This window comes from Syngnathus scovelli, chromosome 6, assembly GCF_024217435.2.
Source record: "Syngnathus scovelli strain Florida chromosome 6, RoL_Ssco_1.2, whole genome shotgun sequence".
Taxonomy (NCBI): Eukaryota; Metazoa; Chordata; class Actinopteri; order Syngnathiformes; family Syngnathidae; genus Syngnathus; species Syngnathus scovelli.
The window spans coordinates 10,348,938-10,372,570 of NC_090852.1; the positions used below are offsets into that span (position 1 = coordinate 10,348,938).

The following is a 23,633-nucleotide window of genomic DNA, read 5'->3' on the forward strand; positions in this document are numbered from 1 at the left end:
ATGTAATGAAAATTATTATTATGTCCTTAATCTAGTTTTTGCTCATCAGAGTTATTAAATGTGTGTTAGGAATATGCAGACCTAACCTGCAGTATTTCCATAGCACTGTGTTATGAGTTAAGGAATACCTGATAACATTTTTGATAAATAAAAATTCCTCAGATTTTTATCTCGTATGTGACAGCTGATTCTACACAAGACGTGGACATGTTCACTTTTCCTTCATTCAATTGGCAGTTACGATTGTTTAAAATTAAAAATGTAGTTACAAACTAAATTATTATTAAGTAATGCCACCCTTTTGACCGGACTGGACAAATAAGTCAGGCGGGGCAAACAATCAGTGCATCAGCGGTCGTCAGGGAAGGGTCAATCCTTCTCATTTAAATGTGGTGGAAATTGAATTCCACACAGTACTTGTCATTGAATATTTATTTCTCTTATTGTTTGCAAGACACTCAGACTGTGTGGTTCATCTTCCGTTCCACGAGCTACCTGGGCTGCGTTCAAAGACCGTTCACACCATCAAACAAAAAACAATGCATTAAACGTTGATGGCCACAAATTTCCAAACAATCTGGGTTTTCTGACAATCGATAAATGCTGACGCAGTAAATTGGAATTTGTTTTTGTTACAAATTTACTTTATTAAAATCAATAGTCAATTTAGTCCCTCATGTTACAATTAATAATTACATTACATCACTGAGCTTCAATTCTCCATTCTGCAAGTTATCTCAGTATTAGTGGTCGGGATGTCAAACGTTAAATATCGGCGTTGTAACAATAGTAGCGACAAGATAAGCCGAGACAATAATCACAATCTCATCAGTAGCTAAGCAAACTCATTAAAGCTATAAAATCCACTCATCCATTTTCTAAACCACTTGAATGTTTTCAACATTCCACATATCTAACAAAACCATCAGTGTACACCAAGATGTAACATAGCATCTAAACTAGCCTTGGAGTGGAAAATTCCTCAGCTCGCCAGAGAGCATTGGAGTAGGCCCAGCACAGTGCATGTGATGAAAGGGGCTGCTCATTGGCGACTGACAAACAGCATGAGGACAGCACAGGGAATAGACGTGAAAATAGTTACGAGCAGGTGCGCCAGTTGGGCAAATTCAGATCTGGGGCGACACAAAAGTAAAGTGCAGAAAAGAAATTATTGAAGGCCCTGTTACAAAATTGCTGCTTCATGGCAAATTGAGCTTTCGTCGACATTTTGACATCTTGTCAGTAACTCTGTAAAATTGCATCTCGCCAACAAATAAATGAAGCAGTGGCACTACCAAGTCTGGCTTGCAGATGATGAGAAGTGGCCTTATGATAGAGGAAGAAGGGGGAGGCAGGAAGAGAGAAAAAAGGGAGAAGGAGCAACCGAGCATCTGCTCTACAGCTGTAAGCTTGCTTCTGGAGTTGAAATCATTCAACTTCTGTGCAGCACTTTTTGCACCATGAGGCTGAAACGTCATGTTGTATGTTCTTATTCATTTCAGCTACTCCCACAGTCAAAGACAGTCAGTGATTGACTGGCTAACTGTGCAGGGGTTTGGTCGTGGGCACACATTGCTGAAATCGTCACCGACTGCCCAATAACCATAAAGTGTCCAAACATAGATTTAGTCATGAGCACAGTATTGGGAAACAATTATTTTGACTGAATTGATTAAAAACTGAATGTGAAAACACATGCTGCTTCAACATACTGTAGATGAGCAGTGCACACGTCACTGGCAATGGTTGGTAACTTCCGAATAATTTCAAAGTGTGAAATGTTTCCTAAATGGAAGTCACATCTCATGAAAACTCAGAACTAAACGAGTCAAGCCTCTTCGAGGGTTGTGCATTAATTTCCAGGTGATGAATTGCGGGTGTTTCGGTGTAACTTGAATGTGAGCAAATTAGTAGCAAGATACTGACAACTAAACTAGGCCAAATTATACTCAGTCTGACACACTATGCTGATCTATGCTTGACAGCTGTTGACTCAACTCATGTTTGGTGTGACTTTCAAGGCATATTTTTCCCCATCACTTAGGTAAAACTCAATTTTAGGAATCAACTTTCAAGGCTTCACTACAATAATAATTTTGAGTTCAAAAAAAGGTACTTTAAGAGTTATAGCCAAGTGGAATCCTCCCAAATATAACCTCATAGCCTTGTTTCCGCAGAGTGTTCTTTCCCCCGCATTGAAAAACAACAGCTGCAATGCTTTCAGCGTTGAAACAAAAAGCAGTTCTTACCCATCATGTTGTAGAGGCTCTGCGGTGCAAATTGCCTTGGCATCTTCTGTATTGCTTGTTTAAAGATGGAGAGGGCCTCCTATGAATGACACACACAAGAGAAAAGAAGGTGGGATGTTTGCCTTAGACTGGCGCTTGGGTCGCCTGGCGTCAATACAAAGCGTGGAATTGGGGGGTTGCTTGGAGGCTGGTTGATACAGAGCTGAGGAGGAAGGAAGGGTCTGTCCACAATGTCACGGCTATTAAGACGACCGGAGTGTGGTTTCACATTCTGTGTATGGGGGCAACGATTCACCTCTCAAATTAAATGGTCAAAGGATCTGGAACCAGTTTACTGCTGAAGCTAATGCTGTGGTCAAGAGGTCAGATTTCAGCCATCACACTGTCTAGAGTGAAATGGAATCTGCAGGGACTCCTGCCAAATTCCCAAGTCAACCAGCAGCGCTAGTGCTTCTGTACAGTGGTAATTTGCAGAATTGAAACCACAGCTACACAAGTCTTCAGGGGGTTGAAACCAAACAGAGTGCTTCAAAACAGCCTAAGGTTTATCTGCTCAGTACATATCCTTTGACAAAGGCAATTATAGAAAATATGTACAGAACACAAGCCCCCCTCAGGGGCCACTTTAGCTACTACCTACATTTGATTTCACCACTTGTGTGTATAGGCAAACTCTTTCTTTTTATTCCCCTTAAGAATTACACAAATATATTAACAAATGCTTTGTGCCTAATTGTTTGAGCAAATTGAATGCTTTATATATTATATACTATGTTAATGAGGCTTTGGTCCATTATCAAAATGGAATGCTATTTATGAGTTGGGGGTCAACACGGGGTTTATTGTTATAGTATGCACTGAACAGAAAGACACCACTGAAACAATACGATACAAAACAAATCATATTATTGTAATATATATGCATTTTTACCAGCCGGAAACATACAGTGTATGTTAATAAGGTCTAAAGTTTATTTTATTTTTGTTTAGACTCTAAACAAAAATATAAAGGAAGACCTTTGATACAAATCAATAATAGAAGCCACCTTTGTAAGCTATCACCAGAATAATAACCGTGTACTGTAGATATATCATTTGTACTGCATCTCGGGACAAGTATAACTAATGTGCTTGACTGCGAAAAACAGAACTAGCTTCACCTCTTGTTGTCCCTGCTCATGAAGCTGCTTCCCCAAGTTGTACAGGCAGCTGGTGACCGAGCTCTTGTGGGCGTGAGGGTCCTTCAGGTTCTCGTCTGGAATGTCAGCGCAGGTTAGAAATGTGCGCTTAGACTCCTCCAGGCGACCCTGATTCATCAGGATGATGCCTGTATTCAAGTAGGCGGCTGTATAGAAAAAAAAAAGACAAAAAGAAAGCACAAAATGTATTCATTTGCATTATAAGCTGAACGAGTGACTAAAGCGGTGCTAATTAGTGCAATTTTCCAACGGTCTCCGTCTGTGTTGTGTTTCAAGATTGTTGAGCTAAAACAGCATTTGAAAAAATGTAAATACGCATTCATGTATTCTGACAGCGTCTAAGAATCTTGCAACTTTCTTTGCAGTATGAAATTGTTTTTGTTGTTTTCATATGACAATGAAGCTATCGGATACAAAATGCACAGACTTTATAAAAACACCTTAATTTAAAGAAATACAAATCTGTTTTGTTATGTTTCATGTTTGACCTATGAAGAGGTCCTATGGTATTCGGAATAAAATACACTCATTGGATTTGGCTGCATGGTTGATTAAAACACCCTTTCCTATTTTTATTCTGTCTGGGAATTTCAACATTAATATTTTAATTATTGTATCAAATATAAGTGAAGCAAGCCTGTGACAGAAAACTGCAAACGAGAGCCATAAAATAATTGGGGCATTTTTGCACTAGCTCTGTTATTAGGCATTGAGCAATGGAGTAAACGAGAAAAGGCAATACAATTCTCTTGCCTTCAATATGTCAGTTGCTCTGGCTAATTCATTACCTCTGTTATCAACAAATTGATTGGATAATTGCACACCGAATTGAAATGTTCTAGTCCAACTGCGATCGTGATTAGATCTTTAATTACATCAGGGCAGAAGGTACAGACTTCCTGTTTATCTATCATAGAACAATTGGGAGCTAATATATTCTGCTAAAACTGGGAGTCATTTGTAATCATGGCAAAGTGAGCCTGGCTGCTGAACACCTTGTGGGAAATCAAATTTCAGACAAACTAGTCAAATGGTGGAGAAAACAAATCAAGCACAGAAAAGAACTTCCTTACAGAATTAATCATAGATGACATCATGTGTTTGCTTGTTCAATTGAAAGCACCAGCTGTAGGCCTGCTGCCCTTTGCCTCCCATTCCACTGGCCTCACATAACCGCAGCCTGCCTTCACTGTTGCCTGGACACAGTGCAGCCACAACCAAGCGCTGCAGATTGTCAATACCCGGAGAAGCTGTACTTACAGGCCAGAGTTGGCCGGCTCCCAATAGCCAGCTTATAGTAGTGAAGCGCCTCTGAGAACTTGTTGCTCTCCTGCAGCAGCAAACCACTGCAACATCAAAATGACAATGAATTGCAAGAAACCCCCAAGGTGGAGATGTTTTCAAAGAACGCAATCATAGGTAGAGAATACAAGCAGTTAAAGGAAAAAAAGAGCATGTCAGCCGGTTTGCCGCTCTGTTTTTATTCCAGAACTAGCGTAGTAAACATTGATCAAAGTTGAACTTGTGAACTCTGAAAAGATTAAGCGCAGTATTTGTGTTTGCTTTTTCCATCCATATCAGAGATGGCTGACCACTGCATAACAGTGACTGGAGTTCAGGTCATATTGTACTTCCTTGGACTGCAAAGTACAGTCATGTAATGAGTAAACATTGCTTAAAACCATCACTAGTTGCTTCAAGATATGATTCAACAACAATCAGATCCACGCAAGCTACAGTGCTCTTAAAGATCACGTTAACGTTGGTCACTTCCTGGTTCACATAGGATGCCAGAACATAACCATTTTTTATTCTAGGGTAACAAATCTGAAGAAAAGACTCAAAACCTGTTCAGGGGGAATTACACACAGGAAATTCTAAATTCTGTTTGTTAATTTGTTATCAGGATATTTTCAATCCTGACTAAGGGGAATTAGTTACACAATAGTTGCAAAAATCAGATTTCTCTATCAGCATTCTTAGCCAGATTTGCACAATATATTTAGAAGTTTCTTCATCTGTAGCTCTTAGAAAACCACAGAACACTACAGTCCGTCATTATTGGGTGTGGGTGTTCTGCGATTTCCCTCAGGCTTCAACACACCACTTATAGCTGTCAGATATTGAGCTCCACTGGGAACATACTGAGGTGGGAGGAAGCCTCCTATGAGAATAGTCTTGTGATCAATGGAACTTGTTAGGAGGCAGGCGCCGCCATTTGATCGAGCAGACATAGAATCAATGATTGAATATGCTTTCGCAAGATAATTAACTAGTGTTTTGTACGGAAAATAATTCAAACATTTCACTATAAAGTTCATTGGATTTGGTAGGGAATATAGTGAGTGACACCCATTGTTTGAAAATCACGACACTAATGTATTCAACTCATAAATTCCATCTGAATTCTTGTAAGAACATACTAGCAGACGTAAACAACCGGGTGATTTTAGTACATGGAAGAAAGAAAGCACTAACACACAAAATGACAAAATTTCTACTCACAGATTATACAGCATGTCAGCCATGTTGCTGCGGTAGTAGAGCGCATTTCTGTATGCCTGTTCTGCCTCCTCCATCTTGCCCTGGCTCTTCAGGACATTTCCCAGATTGCCCCATGCTGACAAATCCAAAAAGAAAACATTCATTGTGATGCGTGTGTCGCAATATTCATGAATGACAACGTTTAAATCTCTTTATGAATTGATGACAAAGTAAATATGTTTTCTTTTTGCTATCCATAGCCGCTCAAGGCTGTTGGATTCTATGTTTTGAAGCCATTAAAATAATGTTGTCCTGCTGCAGCTGCTCTACAGGGCTGAGGGATGACACACTAGGAGAGCTTTGTGCCAGAGAACCACTTATTGCTGTGAGAGTGTGCTTGAAAAGGAGACCACCACTGAGCTATTTAACTACTAATGGCATTAGCAATAAATGTAGGAGTGAAAGAAAGAAAGAAAGAAAGAAATACGTAAGTATCTTGAGAGCTTTTTTATACAGTTACAATATGAGTTGGAAAATACACACGGAACAATTTAAGGTGCATATAAAGAAAGATACATCATTTTAGTTTCAACAGTCTTAACATTACTATTGGTAGGTTATTTTCAAAATTCAATGCAGCACGCCTTTCTACAATGTGATCATTTACTTCCTACCAAGCACGATCCCTGAGGAATATTTAGTAGAATTAAATAGAATTTGCAAGCCTGTCTGACTTATTTGTGCCTTTAGTTGCATGCTTGTTTAGACGTTTGGATGAAGGTCCGCTGGTGTAGTGTTAAATTTCACAATTCAGACAAATGCTCGATTTTCTTTGAGGTCCAATCCCTGGCTAGGATGAATATGAATGCCCCTTCTGCTCTGTTCGGCTGATGGTTGGCTAAAACAAACAGCCTGTCATGCCTCAGCTCTAGTGCAATATTTGAAAGGGAAATTAGCTTACACAATGTATCCTGCTGTTGCCTCACGAGTCGTAGCCCTACTTCCTTTTTAAGTGGCGATTAGAGCAATGATTTGAACAGAAATCTGTGTCTGTTGGCCTTCAATAAAAGGACTGTCGAATATTTGAATTCCTGTTGAAGGATGCAATTACAAAATAGTGCCACGGCAGTGGTGCCCTTCCAAGTGAAAAAGGGAAACTTGTGCTATTAAAAAAAGCAGAATACTGAGTATTCTTTGAATGCTCATTCTGAAAAATGTGGTAGAGTTTGAGAAGGAGATGCACAACTTCCATATTCTAGTAGTGAGGCTAACTGCTGAAGAAAAGACATTTTGAAACAGCCTTACTTTGAATTATTTACAGCAGTAACAGCAGCAGATAGAGACCTTGTGCATGTCATTACAATAAAATAGCTTGCAACTTTCATTAATTTGTTGACATGCTTACAGTTTCTAAGTGTTGACACTTTGTTGACTCCATTCAGTTACTATTGTTGCTGAGGTTCCAGCACTGGACGTAATGCACGAGGTTGAGGGGGGGGGCAACACTACAGTAGCATTTGAGACTCCCCAAGGTGGAGGTGTTCGACAACTGCAATTTACTGTATCTGCAGTAAGTGTATATAAGTCTAATTTGATTACAAATTGGATTGTCTTGAATTTCTTCACCTAACGTCTAAAGAGGCAATCTTGATTGCATTAAGGTGTTAAAATATTGATTAAATGTAATTGTTTTTCTCTAGTGCAGGCAATTGTTAAAGATGCTTGAATTTGAGAAGCCGCGTCTTTCATGTACATTCAATTTGGCATGAGCATTTTTGTTAAAGTAGCTTACCTTTTGCAGGATTAACTGAAATCCCTGATTTGTAGAGCATCTCTTCATTCTCCCAGTCTCGATTCCTCAAAACAGTCTTAACACCAAAAAGCAAAATCACGGCTGCGCTGCAGTAAACCAACAAAGTCCTAGAGGACCTCTTTCTCAGTCGGACGTAGAGAGACCTCAACCCCACAGCTACCAGCAGGCAGAATCCCATGCTGGGGATGTAAAGTACTCTTTCTGCAATCACAAAGCCTACATAGAAAAAGAGGTTTGTGGCTGGGAGGAAAGGGATAGCCAAAAGGCCGAGGGAGAACACCACAACATTTTCTGTAGGAGGTAGCGAGGTCCTGCTCTCCTGGAGCTTTTGGGTGCCATTCTGTATTCTGTGAGTGCTCATACAAGAATTGCTCGTATGTTCATTTTCATGATTCTGGTAACTGTGTCCATTGCTGTTTCCATTCTTTCCATTGGTAAACAAATGAGCTTTAAGATAAGTCTCCTTGCCCTTGGCTCTTGGCTGCTTCCACACACTGAACCAAGCCAGAAGCAAAAATCCCAAATAGAAGAGGAGTGTATGAGCATTCCTCCAATCAGCGAGGCTCTTGATCAAAGGTAGGGTGTCCATGGACCAATCAAAGCTGAGTGTGATGGGGCAGAGAAGAAGCCAAAAGTTGACAGCAGGTAGATAGAGAAAGGTCAGTGTCCTGGTGAGGAGGGAGGGGGAGTCAGCTGCTGGGTTGTCGGAGTTGGAGAAGTTTGGGGGCTTGTTACCCATCCAGTATAAACGGCAGGCCAACAGGATTACGCCCCAGGCTGCCAGCAGAAATACATTCATCAGCAGATGGACGTTATTTCTCTGAAAGACAAACGACACAAAAGCTCCAACAAATAAAAATCAAAGCAGCTCGAAGACATTATATGCAGCACATTTAACACAAGAAAGACTTGGTTTCCGGCTTATGATGTTCTTTCTTCATTTGGTTTTGAACTTTCTAATCACTTTAAAAATTGTGGTTTGGCAGATTAAACAAAGGGATGTTTGACCTTTCATCACTTAAATGGTTGTGAATTAGAAGACATGAATTCAATCAAAAAAAGTTCTTGAGTTCTGATTTATCATATCCTTAAAGTGTGTTAAACAAACAACTTGGTTAAATAACCCGTCCAAACCGTCCAGCAACACTTGAATTCAATCATTAAAGTAAATTCTATTTTCAGTATGTTAACTTGAACATTCTTGCTGATTAAACAAGTATTTGAGATAGAACCCATCGATTTGGTATATCAGAATTACAGTTGTGAGACTCATTTTGAGGAATACAGAATACAGCCTGAGAAAACGTGTACGGTGATTATTTTTTTACTTTTCTCCATTTTTTTTAAAGCCTTACCAAATGCAACACAGATGCATGTACAGATCATTCTCAGATTACTCATGAGCCTGATGTGAAAGCCTCGCCTTCCGTAGGATAAAATCATGCATCACAAACCTTAAAAAAAAAACTCAATTTTGGGAGACATTGATTTCCTCTCAGATCCAAGACCACATAACACAACAGAGAATGAAAGAGCACATCTAATAGAAGAATTTCTCCTATCTGCTCATCATCACTGCCAATGCAAAGAGAGGGAAACCAAAATGAAGACCACAGGAAATTGCACAATGAACACAGGAGAAAAATATATGAATATCTAGGCTACTATTGAACTGTTGTATGACTCCGCTAAAATAACTGAAAGACAAAGACATACTATATTGAAGAATCAAAAATGCCTCTCCTGGTTCTTTCTTCAACGTAGAAATGGATCCAGTACAGCACATGAAATTATTTTGGAATGCGAGGAAAGAAAATACCACTACCAAAGGATATTCATTCTTGACTTATGTGGCGACACAGTTCAATATATAAGGCCATAAAATACATTTATTTGTAATTTGAGTCACTGTCAAAAACACAGCATGACAGACCAAATAGAAACATATCTCCATAGTATATTAATGGTAAAACACCAGGAGAGTTGGCTTTAACTTCTCATCGAATGACAAAGAAAAAAGATGGAAAAAGAGCTAGTAGGACCACTTTTCTACTCAAGAAGGATCTTTGAAAAATACAGGAAGTGCATTGAAGTGGTTGGTGAGGCCCAGGGGTTAAATTCTGCGCAGACTTTACTGGGGAGACTTGCTGGCTGTTATTACACCCCAATCATTACTTCAGGGGGATCCAGAGGGATTTACAAGGCTCATCTTGAGACTCTCATGACACTTTTGTGGCACAGGCAAAAGTTGTTAAGTCCTTATATAATACAAAACTTGCGTACAGTGGCTGCAGGTGAACAGTTTTCAAGTGGCCACATCTGCATCTGTCATCAAATGCCCACGGGACTAAAAAAATATTTGCACCAAGACTTACTAGTACTATTCTTAAATCATATTATGATAAAACAGACTTGTTTATTCGATATTGGTGAATTTGGAGAAAAGTATAAATACAAAGTCCCATACAATAAATATGAGGGCCAGAGCTAAACCTCACTTATTTTACATTGTTGTGATTTGTGTAGCCTATACAGTGTAAAACGCAAAATGAACGGCAATATTAAAGGCAAGTAAACGCCCCAAATTTCATAACAATCAATATATTCTATGCAGGTCTACTGGTCTGAACACGGTATTCTGGTTAATATTTCATTTGTGGAATATGATTGAGGCAGCAAATTCCACTCGTTTTTTATACATCTCAGGGCGGCCATTTTTCAATTGGTGTGAACTAAAAATGACATCACATTTGCTCGAGTGGATTTTGCATCAATCAAAATATGAATCAGAATATCATGTTTCGCATAACGGGGCCAAATTCTTCTGGGAGTTGAATTCCGATTTAAATCTTTTGACAATATTGACAACCCGAAACAATAATTTGATGTAGCCACATATGTAACCTGATTACTGTGCTTTCTAGATCATCTTTATCGTCTCTTGAAGAAACATACATCCTGCAGTGAGCCCGTTTATTCTTACTATGGATATTTTTGAATTAAGGTCATGTCTTTAGCTGTATTTTGCTTGTTAACGAAGGCTTTTCAGTCTTTTGCGTATGAGCTATAGTACACCCACGTGAGCTCCACATTTTTTAGAATCAGTTCAGAATTGAAGCAATCTAGCCATTGTAAGGCATACAGATAAAATATCCTTGAAATGCAAAAGGGCCTCATTACCGAAGCTCGGTTTGAGTCTGTGCCTGCCTTTTTTTCAATAAACACACTCATTACTCTGAAATGAATGAGCAGCAACATCAATTTTAAAGGTTTTTTTTTTCTTCTTCCTCAAAGTGCATACAAATTTAATTAATTAGAGTGAAGTATTCTCTGGGTGCACAAACTGGCTCGCTGCACCGCCATTTAAATATCAATCCGTCGAACGACAGACAGCCTCCTGAAACAAGCCCCATCAGATTGGCTCGTACCTCAGACATAACTCTGTGAGACGATGAGGTATGTCTGACCTGTCCGATCCTCTTCATCATCACTCAGATCAATTATCTTGATAGTCTCTTCCATCACGCTCCTTTCTTACAATGATAGACTTGTAGCAGAAGGAAAATGAGCTCGGGGTGTTGTAGACACTCAACTCACAATTCCCCAAGACCACTCGCCTGACTAAATCCCTCCAAGTATTTGATGGATGACTCTGCAACCCACACGTGTCATTGCTCCTTTACTGCCGGATCAAGTAACCATGCAACTTGTGGTCCCAGAACCACAAAGCCTCGGTCAATCTATCTATTACTCTCCTCTTATCTGTTTTAGCTTGTAACATCAAACAGTAAAGTCATTTAGGTGTAAAAAGCTGATTTCTTGCACTCAGGACAAGATAAGACGAGCGTAAAGATTTCATATCCAAACTGTTGGGAATTAGCACCATCTGGCTCTCGAGTTTGCAAAGAGTGATACCCGAAACCTGGATTTAAGTGAATTGTTGGCTGCTTTAACAGTCATAGCTTAAGTTTAACATTCAGACTCATGAACCACAACCAAGGATAACCCTGCTTCTTGTTCAAATCAGATTCCAATTTAGTGGCGTGAATCATTGTGAATAATAAATCATCCATAGCCTTTGTTATATAGTTGAGATAAATTGCACAGCAGTTGTAGTCATAGGGAGACAACTTTATAAAGCCCTTCAAGCTTAGTTTACTTATAGTCAAGGGCATGACTTGTTGGACCACATGGTGGGAGTGGTCACAGGGTCAAGAGGACTTGGCTGACACTGGTTGTGATCAAATCTTTTAACCTGTGTGAACCCATCAGGAAACCCACAAGTCAGACGATTGGTAAGGCCGATAGACTGAGCTCAAAGATGGAAAATCTTTCACAGAAAGCAAAAGGCTGCATCTGAAGGGTCAAAAATACACTATGTACATGACATACCTATATGGTGACACCGCAAAATATGTTCAATTAGGTGGGAAGATTTTGTATTTAATATGTAAATAATAGTACATATATGGTAATAATATATAATAAAGGACCACATATCAACGGAATGCTTTAAAAAAAAAGTATGAGAAGTAGAGACCTAAGACATTGACTGATTAGAATCTTGTAAAAATATGTTCATTCATACCGCTGGTCAGATTTTTATTAACCATAATGATTGCAGCAACACAGTATGCAACTTTTTATAAACATTCCCGCTTGCCTTTTTTGGCCCAACTTCAAGTCAACCTCTTCAACTATTCTTGTGAATGATTGACCAATCACAAAGCAAACATGCTTCATTTTACCAACGAAGCCAGATAACTCTGGTTTAGGGGTCCATAAATGTTTTATTCTCCTCAGGCTACAATCACAGAACATTTATTTAGCCATCAAATTTAATCAGGGCTAACCTAACAAAAACTGGGTACCCACTGCGTGAATTCTGGAATGTTGTTTTGAAATTCAAACTGACACCCTACAATGAAAGTGAGTGCAACGGAATGCCAAATCAAATAATTCTCACACTGTTAACAAAGACTTGACGTTCCTTCAGATGGTAAGGTTCCATTTAAGTGCGGTAGGAAGGCCTAGGGGCTGAATTTCAAAACACCCAGTTAAACAAACCTAGATGATCAGTCGGACCGACATTGCTACAAAGCAAAAAAAGCAACACATTTGTCTAAGCAAGGCTCAAACGTTTGAGTAGCTGTTGCTTTTTTCTTTGCTTATTTGCAATACAAATCATGATTTCTTTTAATTTCAGACAGGTGATGTCTAGTTTTCAAATACTACATCTCACACCACTGACATTCAGAGACACACGTTTCTCTAAAGAATACAAAATTGTGGTAAATTTTGCTTTAATCAAATATAATCAGTTAATATCCAGTTTGTATGGACGCCAACTTTTCCTAAGTGGCTTGAAAACTTAAATGACTACACAAAGCACACAACCAAACCAAAATGCTACAAAATTACACGCATTTGAAATTTAATATTTTTGATGAAACAGACCACTGCATATTTGTCATGATTTTGACAGTGAAAACAGTTGCAGAAAATTGGTATAATTCTGATCTGGCACTAATTTGTGCAGCTGCTTTGATTTAGTAGTAAGAAAAGTTTGTCACTTAATAAAAAACATTCTCATGATCAAAAAACGCTGCACAGTCAAGATCATTAAACAAAAGAACACAATGACATTACAAAAAAAACAACAATAAGTTACTCTGAGCACTTAACATTTTAAAATGTTTCTTTTTTTTTTTAAAACCACGGTAATCATCTTTAACAAAAAGCGGACTGTTCACTATTACTATTTTCTCGCCATATTTATTTGTCCTGTGAGAGCATAGAAAACGTAACCAAGCTGCAAATCAGCTAGTGATAAGATGCTGATGAAGGGGAGTGTTTTGAGAAGTACTTCTCAATCTTTACTGCTACACTGACTGACTTCCATGATAAATTGCGGACTTTACAGAACCAAAAGCAGACAAAATGCATGACAACTGAGCCCCTGAGAGGACAACAAAATACTGTTTATGTTTCTGCTTCCGAAAGACTGCTTTATCACATTCCAAACTACATTGTGCTCTTTCCCTGCATGGTTCCACATCGTTACTAAGCCTTCGGGAGATGTTGTACTGCAGGTTTTACCACACATGTAAGCTCCTCAAAACACACACAAAGCAGCTCGACAAGGCCAGGCAGACAGATTATAGGAGGATGTCACATCCTGCATTGATATAATTACTCCACTGCGTCATGTAATGGTTGACCACTGTTTTTAGTGACACCAGAACATTTGTTGTGTATTAAGCTGACCAGCAATACACATGAGATTCATCATCAGGCTCGTAAAAGTAATGCCTCGAGAGCTTTAATTTGTAGTTCTCAGTCTGAGATGGTAAATCAAAGGTGGCCACAGACAAAAAAAAATCAAACTCGATGACACAAAATCAGCCTTAAGATCAAAATGGAGAAACGTTTCAAGTTGTGGTAGCAGAGCTCTTTGTGAGCTGACAGGTCTGCATGCCACCTTGGCCACCCACCAAGACATGATAACTTATTTCTACACGCAATCTGCGGATTGGAGAAAATCTCCCAGATGCTCTGGCACCATGATTTGCGATGTCTCCTCATGGTGTTGCTCCTTTTTAGCAAGGAGTGGGGCGGGTCCCTTCTGGGGCCATGGAGGAGTATGGCAATAACAGCAATATGATACAGTAGTAAAATAAAATGTTTTAGTAATCAAGTGCTAGATGTGCTGTGCAGTGCTTGCTGGAAAGCTGTATGATATTTCATCGAGCTTCATGTGGTGTTATTGTCATTTTGTCACTGTACGTGTTTCTGTGCTTGGAATTGTACTTAATGTCACAATTTGACTTTGATGAAGCTGCCTATTCTGGAAAATATGTTGTTATTCCATCTACTGTGACACATTTTAGAAGCAAAAATATGAAGCCAATGTCAGGTTCACGCAAATAGAAGTAATTCTAAAAACATTTTTTTGTGTGTTTTTCTATTGAGTATACAAATCTATATAAAGAGTACACAATAGTGCTTTTTAATATATTACATGATTACATCACATTGTTTGTTGGCACTTGGCCCCAGATTCACCAGTCCCGTTATGAGTTATGTGTTTATTTTTTTTACAAGATCAAACGTTGATCACAGAAAAAGAAAACTTTAAGCAAGGCTACAGAAAATTCATTCCACTTCAACTTTATTGCCCGATTGTGGAGGAGAATTCTTTCCACTACTTATGTGTAGACGAGCCCCGTGTGGTTTTGTTTTACCGCTGTGATAATCAGTCCAATGTGCACAATAAAGACATGAGCACTGAGTGAAGGCCAGCGATCGTGTCCACACATTTAAATTAATGTTAACTGAGAGAAAAGTGGAACCAAGCACCTAAAGCAAATGGAAGAAACAACTGTGAGAGATGGTTGCATTTATTCAATCATTGTTCGCATTTGATGCAAAAGTTATTATAATTCTGTCTCGTAAATGTCAATAAAGCAGTCTACAGGTGGTTGGGAAGAACGATTTATAGATACGAGCCCTACGGTCATCTGAAGGCAGGAAGGCGGAAACACTAATGGATCTGCAGCACTAAATATTACCATGACATCACTCACAGTCCTGGCACATCTTTTCATGCCTGAGTGCACAAGAAAATGATCGGGTAGGCAACGAATTGTACCAGTTATTGTTTTCTCATGCTGAAATTTGCTTTTTCTTCAAAATCGGTTGCTAAGATTTAGGTTTGGAGTGGGTAGAACATTTTTGGACCCATTCGTTCCACACCTAGTGGGGGCCTATTTGAATTCTGTACTGATGAGTCTTTGTACATTTCTCTGTACATCTGAGAATTTTTATACTGGTTTTAACAAGAAAAAACACATATTTTTCATTGCTGTTCATGCAAAGGTCCCCATATTAAAAAGGAGACAAAAAAGTAGCAAAAAAGATAGGGAACAGTTTATTATTTACAAATAATTTGGCAGTAACTTGGACAGTTTAATTACTAGCCACACTTCCGCCAAATCCACTTTGAACAGTGTCTTCTTAAACATTTCATCTCTGGTGTGTGTGTATATCAAAGTCAGCACATTGAGACACCGTATTTATTAAGGCTTGCTTTATCGTCCTCATGCCGTCACATGTGAATAAGTCCGCCAAACTAGCACAAATTCACTCCAGCAGCTCGTTTTTTATTATCATCCTTTTTTACCATTTATTCCCCTCTACTTTGCTGCAAGAGTCAACAATGCAGATAAGACCACCGCTGAGAAGTGCTGATGTCCTTTCCAACAGCAGTCACAGGGAATTCCTGCTGCACTGTTATAGCACTGCAGCATAGAACCAACTTAATGAGGTAGCTGGAATGCTTAGCCTTCAGCAGCTATTCCAAACTGGATGATAGTCATCCAATAAATTTAATATTTGTCAATCACAAACATTTTAATGGCAATTTATAGATCACGAGCGCTCACTTGTTTCTATTGTGATCCCCAACATATGTAGAGAATTAATTAATACATTTGTCAAAATTGCACAACTTCTGTAACTCAACTTAAGTATATTTAGAATAAGAGTCAAATTCAACATATCACTGAATAGAACTCCCTGAGGACTAAGTTCATTCATCACATAAAACAAAATGAAGAAATATAACCAAAGCATAACGAGATTTCTTCAGGATGAACAATGTGTGAGCTTTTATATAAAGTGGTATTTTAGAATGTATTGCTGTCCAGACTGGACCATTTACAGCGGGACCAAAAATGAGGCAAACCAAACCAGAGTGAGCCACATTTTGTGAACTGTGTGCATAATACCTCTTCTATAAAGTCATCCAGGTCATTGTCATCTGCGAATATTGAACTGAATTTGAATTGAGACAAATGTCCGATTGAAGTGTGCCTCAATTATATTAAAAGTAATTATAGTAATTGCTACACTGATCATGATCCCCTGTGGAAGATTAAAGATTTTAGAGATTTTACAAAAACAAGACAACCAGTGGATTAGTGCTGTGGACACTGTTGACGTGGGACGTTACAATCTGTGACTGAGGTCTTACATAACCCGCTGCCATTGATTCTCAGACAGGCTCGCTATAAAAAGTCTACAGCTGCAACAATGTGAATTATCTCCAGCCTTGTAAAGTTTTTTTTTAATCTTTCAATCTTTTGTTTTCTATTTTGACCTTCTATTTGAAGTGGTAAAGTCGGGTGCATTGGCAAGTTTAAGTCACTTTCCACTGCAGTAGTTGCACTTGCTGCAGAGCTCTGACACACACAGATCCAAAGAGCCGACCTATCCACTGCCAGTGGAAATAATTCAGGATGAATTCATTGGAAAGAAACCCACTTCAATATCCATTCTGTACAAGCTAAGCCCCCTTTTGTTTTTCCATTTATGAGTTTCCATCATGCACCCCCATCTTGCTCTCACGAACAGAAGCAGTGAAGTGTGTCTCCATGAAGGACGCAAGTGGCTGAGGGCAGGGGTCACTTGCTGAACATGATCTATCACACTGGTGGAAGCCACCAGAGCCTGAAAGAGCATGTGCAAAGCCTCAGGTGAGAATATAATGCCTATGTGGGCTGTATTTATTTTTAAGATAAAAAAAAAAAATAGTGCTTATCATTTTATCACAGATAAAAGTAGACAAGAGTAGTAAGTACTACGACTGTTTGGGAACATTTAACCCTGATGAGAAGGCAACATTCGCTGGCTTTTCAAACACTTCCAATTGTTTGTCGCTCAGTGGGATACTGTAGGAGTTTAAGGCTGAGGACAAATTAAAGAATACTGGATGACTTTGGATTTTCTTGGATTGTCAAACATTTACCCCCTTAGAAAGCAGGTAGTAGAAATAAGAGGAATATGCAAGGTCAAACTGTTAGCATCGTAAAACCTGTACGCAGCTCATAAATAACATATCTAGCTTCATAACTGTATTTCAAGAGTAAAAAGAAGTTAACCACTCCTAAGGAAACGTAAAAACAAAAACAAAAAAGTTTTTACGTGAAGCATACATGTTTGAATTTTACAAAGTGTGTAATGCAAAAGTCATGCAGCATTTCACAAATGCTTTTTGCATTTTAAAATGTTACACAAATGTGGTCAAATTTACATCATTATTAAAAATGCAAGTTTGATCAGGTTATGTAACTAATTATGCTTCTCTCATAACCCCCTTGTTAAGGCCGGTCCTCATATTTGCCAAAAGCCAAATAAAAAGCAACAAACACTGTATTAATCATAGAAAACCAATGTGAAAGTGATTATGGTCCACCACAGCCCAAGTAACCTCTGTCTGTAACCAATCAGACAGATAAATTCACAAACACACACACATGCACACACACACACACCTCGAGCAGTGACCTTGTACTAACAACCAAAGTGTGAACAGAAAATGTGAGGTGTAAAAAGATAAAGCATGTCAGTTTGACATTCACTGAAGGCCAGCTGGATCTGGGCCCAGATTTAGAAATTATTTTTTCAGAGTCTGGGTCAGCAGACAGACAAAAGTGTTCTCAGACCAACTTCTCCACTTTCTCTGATGATAAATGGTGAGTTGCACTAATAGATTTTTCTGCTGACATGACATCACCAGCATCATTGTTCTTCATCCAGGTTCTACTTTCAAAGTATCAAATTTCACATATTATGTTTTCAAAGAGTTGTCATCATAGTTCATCACAAGAATGTCAGCCCCTCAGGCCTGCACTGCGCCTCACAAGGTTTCTTCAAGGAATTTAGGACAATGTGGGAAAATTCTACAAAACTTGACTCTTTGATGTCATATGAAGTTGCAACACCAGACAAAAAGACTAAAACAGTAGAACGGTTTACTCAGAATTACACACCCAATTAGATCTTGCTTTATCCATAATCAAAGTTGCTTTATCCATAATCAAAGTATATGTGTAGGCTACTTTGCATTTTTTCATCATAATCAACAAACCAAATATATTCCAGTATGCAATGGCAAGAACATTGTATGATCTGAGCAAAAAGCATCACTTCCAACATTTGGAAGGCATTTTAGTAGACAGGAAATAATCAAGGAAGTGCATGTTTTTCCACAAACACTTAATATGGTGCACTTATATACTATAAAGTCAGGGCCTGCAAGCAACTCAGCACATGGTTAAGCTTTAATCCAGCACACTAGCACATCCGCTTGATTTGATGACACACGGAGACAGCAAGTGTAGAGAAAGCAACACAAGCTGAACCTTACACGGGTGACAAAGATGCTGGATATAAATCACAAGATAAGCGCAAATTACAAGCAATTATTACCTTATCAGACTGTCAGGTATCAGATATAAGGTTTTTACTTGATTATTTTTTTACTTTACTATTTGCTTTCACACATGCCCCTTTTTGACAAAAAAAGGCAATGGCTTTGACATGCAGCATGAAAGGTGCTCTCAAATAATGCTCCTGAACAATTTTTATTACAGAAGCTACAATGGTCCAGTGAAAGATTTGCAGCTGATATAAACCACTACTGTAATTGACTGAGAGACATAATCAGATAAGCAGACCTCTTCTACCATTCGCAGAGTTAAATGTCAAGCTACTTCAGCTGAGTGAGGCGCAGTGTAATAAAAGACAGCGCCAAATCACTGCGGTCTGTCAGTCTCGCATATAGCCAGATGCTGCAGTCTGACCAGGAAAAAAAAAAAAAAATTCAATCCACTTAGGAGGCAAAAATAAAAGTCTGTAGTGAATCTTATTACTGGTCATAAATGTTACAATGCACTTTTGTCACTGATGCATTTGCTTTGAGAAACGTGTGGCCTACATGGAAGAAGACAGGCAGAAAAGAAAACCACTTTGGAGATGATGACAGCTCTCTGTTTAGACTTTTTTTTTATATCTGTGATGTCGTAAAATAACGTGTTCTCATAATGACAAATGTCAGTCAACACAACTTTAAGCAATCCTAACTCTCACATTTGATTTATAGCTCTCGCTATACACAATGAGAAGCAGTTTTTTTTTCTCCCAAAAGTATCTGACAAGCCACAGATTGTTCCTCTCAAAGCAACGTACACAATGTGGGCTATAACATCACTTTTTGTTGAGGAGATTTAATTGCCACCAAATTTGGACGCAATGACACGCACGACCAAGGTGAAAACAGTCATAGCATCTCTTCTGTTGTTGTAAACATGCCATGTGGAAACGCTCCCAACTGCAACACAATCTTTTACTCAAACTCAAAAGTCAATATCAGTGCAATAAGACAGCATGGTGAGATTTAAGAGATCAATCTGGCTCTGGGGACACCCTGTCAAATGATTAACCCACAATGGTAAAAATACACACACAAGGGCCTGAGCTGCACCAGAAATAAAACAGTGGGTATCTTTTTTTCAGGAAATGTTGAGAAAAATCAGTAACACTTTATTTGAACTGCAACTAATAAGAAAAAAGCTGTCTGTGTGTGCAGTTCAAAGTAGAACGTCCTACTGAGGACACACAAAGTCAGATAGCACTTCAATAATGAAGGTCATCAGGGAGCGTCTTTGTTTCCACACTATGCAAAACACTGAAACATTAAATGTTAATTCTTTTTTCCAGCTAAAACATTTTCTCTTTGGTAATCTCTGCTGGGTGCCTTCCATTTTGTGTTCTTTGCTTACACATGCCAGATGTGTGCATTTATTATGTAGCAGCTCTTCAAAAACACCTTGGTGTCATTTATGCACACGCCCCACTGAATTTTATTCCGATGTGCAGCAAAGCGTAGCCATCTTAGACAGACAACAGTAAATACTCGTGATGGGTGCTTCAGGGACAATAGTGGCGTGATATTCTGTTGTTTCAAAATAAAAAATAATGTCTTTTTCACTGGCTTAAGCAATCGCTGTATTGGAATGTTATTATTTCTCAAGTGATTACACACGAATCACTTCATTAATCACTAGATTAATGCTATCATGAGTCATTTTAACAAAACACAGTTTCACAGTAATCAGGGCAAGGAAGTTATGCCTTTAAACAGATGACGGGTTAATCTACTAGTCATGTCTGAAGAAAAAACCCCAAAAATATATGACTGAGCACAGTCAGACGAATTGGAGCTAAATAGGACTTGACCAATCTGGTGGCACCAATATGAAACATTTGTTCAATTCTAAGATTGTAGAGGTAATCAGTCAAATAGTATGAATGATGAAATAAAAAAGTCCACACCATTATGATATCATGTTAAGTACTTGAAAATTGAACAAAAAAGTACATTTCAATGTATTTAATTTAGTATGGAATTCCCTGCCTTCTTGTACATCAACAACTCCCAATTTTGAATTTTATAAAAATATTTTTACTTAAGGGTTTACAGCATGTCGACAGTTGTCATTTGTATTGCGAAAACCGCAATGACATTTGTGTTTTGCTGCAGTCTTCAGTTTGTTTTCGCTAGAGAGCAAAGCTCCTTTGATCCCACAAAATAGATATCATTGGAAAGGCCAGAATGAAATCGCAATCACATTGTGTGGTCCCAATTCTGTTTCATACCTACACAGGTGTTGTTCTACTTGATTATGAAATCAGACTTTGTGAATAAGCAACGTTACAAAGGGGGAACATGTTTACCTTATAGAGAAGAATGAGAATCTGTCGCAGTTTGAGCCTGTGCAAGACGCAGATGTCATAAAGCGCTGATAAGGCCAGCACGGTCACTCCCAGCTCCTTCCACAGCATGCTGCACGCAGCACAACCCAAACTGCCAAGGAACCAAGCTAGAAGCTGCACTGCTCCAGCGTCGCCCTGCAGTTTACAGTAACGAATGTAACATAGCAGGGACAGCAAGAAGAAGAAGGCAGCTCCTTCATCGGCGCGCCCCACGACACCTGCCACCGCCTCGGTGTGGATGGGGTGAGAGGCAAAGAGCAGGCCAGCTAGGAGGCACCATAAGCCTCCTCCGAGCAGCAGGTGAGCCAGCCGTGTGAAAAGGCCAGTCACCGCTCCGTGGAGAGCCACATTCACCAGGTGGTAACCCCAAGGATCCAGTTCACCAGCAGCATGATTGAGGCGGAAGGAGAGGGTGCAGAGTGGCCGGTAAGACTTGTGGCTCCCACTGTGCGTGAGCAATGTGCCCCAGAAGTCATCATAAAAGATATTTGTCCACGGCGTTTCTGAGAGCAGGTCCTGATTGGTCTTGATTGCACGGCTGTGGAGAAAGAGAGAGGGAGAAAAAAAAAGGTTTAAAATCAACTTTGTGCTAAAATAAGTGATGTGGTCCACACTGTGGACGGGTAAATTACATTTACATTAAATGCAATGTTGAACCTTGACATGTATGTCAGTTCAATTAAAGTCAAACTGCTTCACTGCCAGGCAACTTTATTGGCCTGACATTTTCAATTTATAGAGCTCTCAAAACTGTTAAACACATCTTCCTGTGGATTCTCCAAGGGTGTACTACAGACTAAAAGACTATTAAAGAAAAAAGCAGCATGTTCTAACGGGTGAGGGAGTGGGTCAGGATGCTTTCACAAACAGAAACTCACCAAGGTTGTGCCTCAAATTTTAGACAGCTTTGCCACTGCAGCCACAGCACTTACGGCGGTGCACTTTGGGATTTGGCAAGAGCGCCACACCCACGACCACAAACAAATACAAGCTCACAGTAGGGAAATGCCACAATGGCAGGAATCAGTTTTATAGAGAAGATGATGTGGTGATGGTCAACAGTTATTTTCCTGCCAAATGCAGAGGATTACATGTTTAAAACGCTGCAATGGAATGATCTACACACTTGAAGGCAATTCTAAACAAAAGGGTAAACCCAAACATGTACTTTGAGCTTCTATCAACAGGCAAGGATGCTAAATAAGGAGCCAGTTTGACTTTTCCTCTGTTAGGGATGAACCTCTTTGACCTGATTCAAAGATGGTACATCAGCCACAAGCTGTGTGAGTGTCAGTGGACTGGAGAAGGGTGGGGGGAAGTCAGCAGGGGTCAGGCGAGGGGAACAGAAAGGCACAGCAGGAGTCCTTCCATTTTTATTCCATCTTCCTTGACAAACAGTGCAGTGTCTGACAGGTGACCTCTGCTTCCCTGGAACATGGCAGCTCAGATGATTTCAAAGCATCAGCTTGAGCCTCCTCAAAGGGAAGGTAGAGTATTCGAGCATAACACTAGTGTTATAATTAGGTGGGACAGATGGGACATGACAAGTGAGAGCAAGCCAAGAGCACCCGATCGGGCTTGTAACGTGCACCAGAGACCCTCGCAATTAACAATGTCAATTAGCTCAAAGAGAGCTGGGTGCAAAAACAATTCATCATGGAAAACATGAAACTACATGCACATTAGCCCAATTTTCAACAGAGCAACCATTTATATTGGCTTAATGTGCATGGTAGAACACACCCATGCATGCACTCACACAAAAAACAAAAACAATCCTCTTCCACCGAGGGCATTTGAAACATAACACTTAATTCGGGCTGCAACCGCCACATCTGCCACATTATAATGCCAGAAGGTTTCTGAGAAGCTAGTTGTGAAGCGGCGGGACTTGTACTACCCATCAAAGCGCAAAAAGTCTTAAATTAACCAAGTAGAAGCTTGTACTTGATGAAGAATCAAAAGGAAGTAAAGACCACCGTGCCTCAAGATGTTGGAAAGGGGAATAGAATTAGTCAGGGGAGATGTAATGGAAATGTCTTGAATGTCATCACATACGCTTCCACCAGAATACTCAAAAGCTCACTACGCCACGACATGACTAATATATGCCAGGGTATTTTCTCCAGCCCATTTGTCAAGAAAAATCTTTATTATGCTCACATAAGAGGCAATACGATTCAATTACATCTTAAGGCCGTTTCAGAGTCAGACGTGGTCTCTTTCCATTGTGCAGCACGGAGAAGCTAGTGAGTTATGTATTGCCACAAA

At 39.3% G+C, this 23,633-nt stretch overlaps 1 protein-coding gene across 1 annotated transcript in view; it reads right to left on the reverse strand.

Annotated features, from left to right (window-relative positions):
- Nucleotides 1–23,633, reverse strand: part of tmtc2b (transmembrane O-mannosyltransferase targeting cadherins 2b) — a 63,636-nt gene that overhangs the window by 14,788 nt on the left and 25,215 nt on the right. The window contains exons 2-7 of the mRNA XM_049722780.2: nt 21,324–21,900; nt 7,725–8,565; nt 5,954–6,068; nt 4,709–4,794; nt 3,410–3,594; nt 2,250–2,328 (exon numbers count right to left, since the gene is read on the reverse strand). Coding sequence (XP_049578737.1) covers nt 2,250–2,328; nt 3,410–3,594; nt 4,709–4,794; nt 5,954–6,068; nt 7,725–8,565; nt 21,324–21,900 — 1,883 coding nt within the window. The remainder of the gene's footprint in view (nt 1–2,249; nt 2,329–3,409; nt 3,595–4,708; nt 4,795–5,953; nt 6,069–7,724; nt 8,566–21,323; nt 21,901–23,633) is intronic.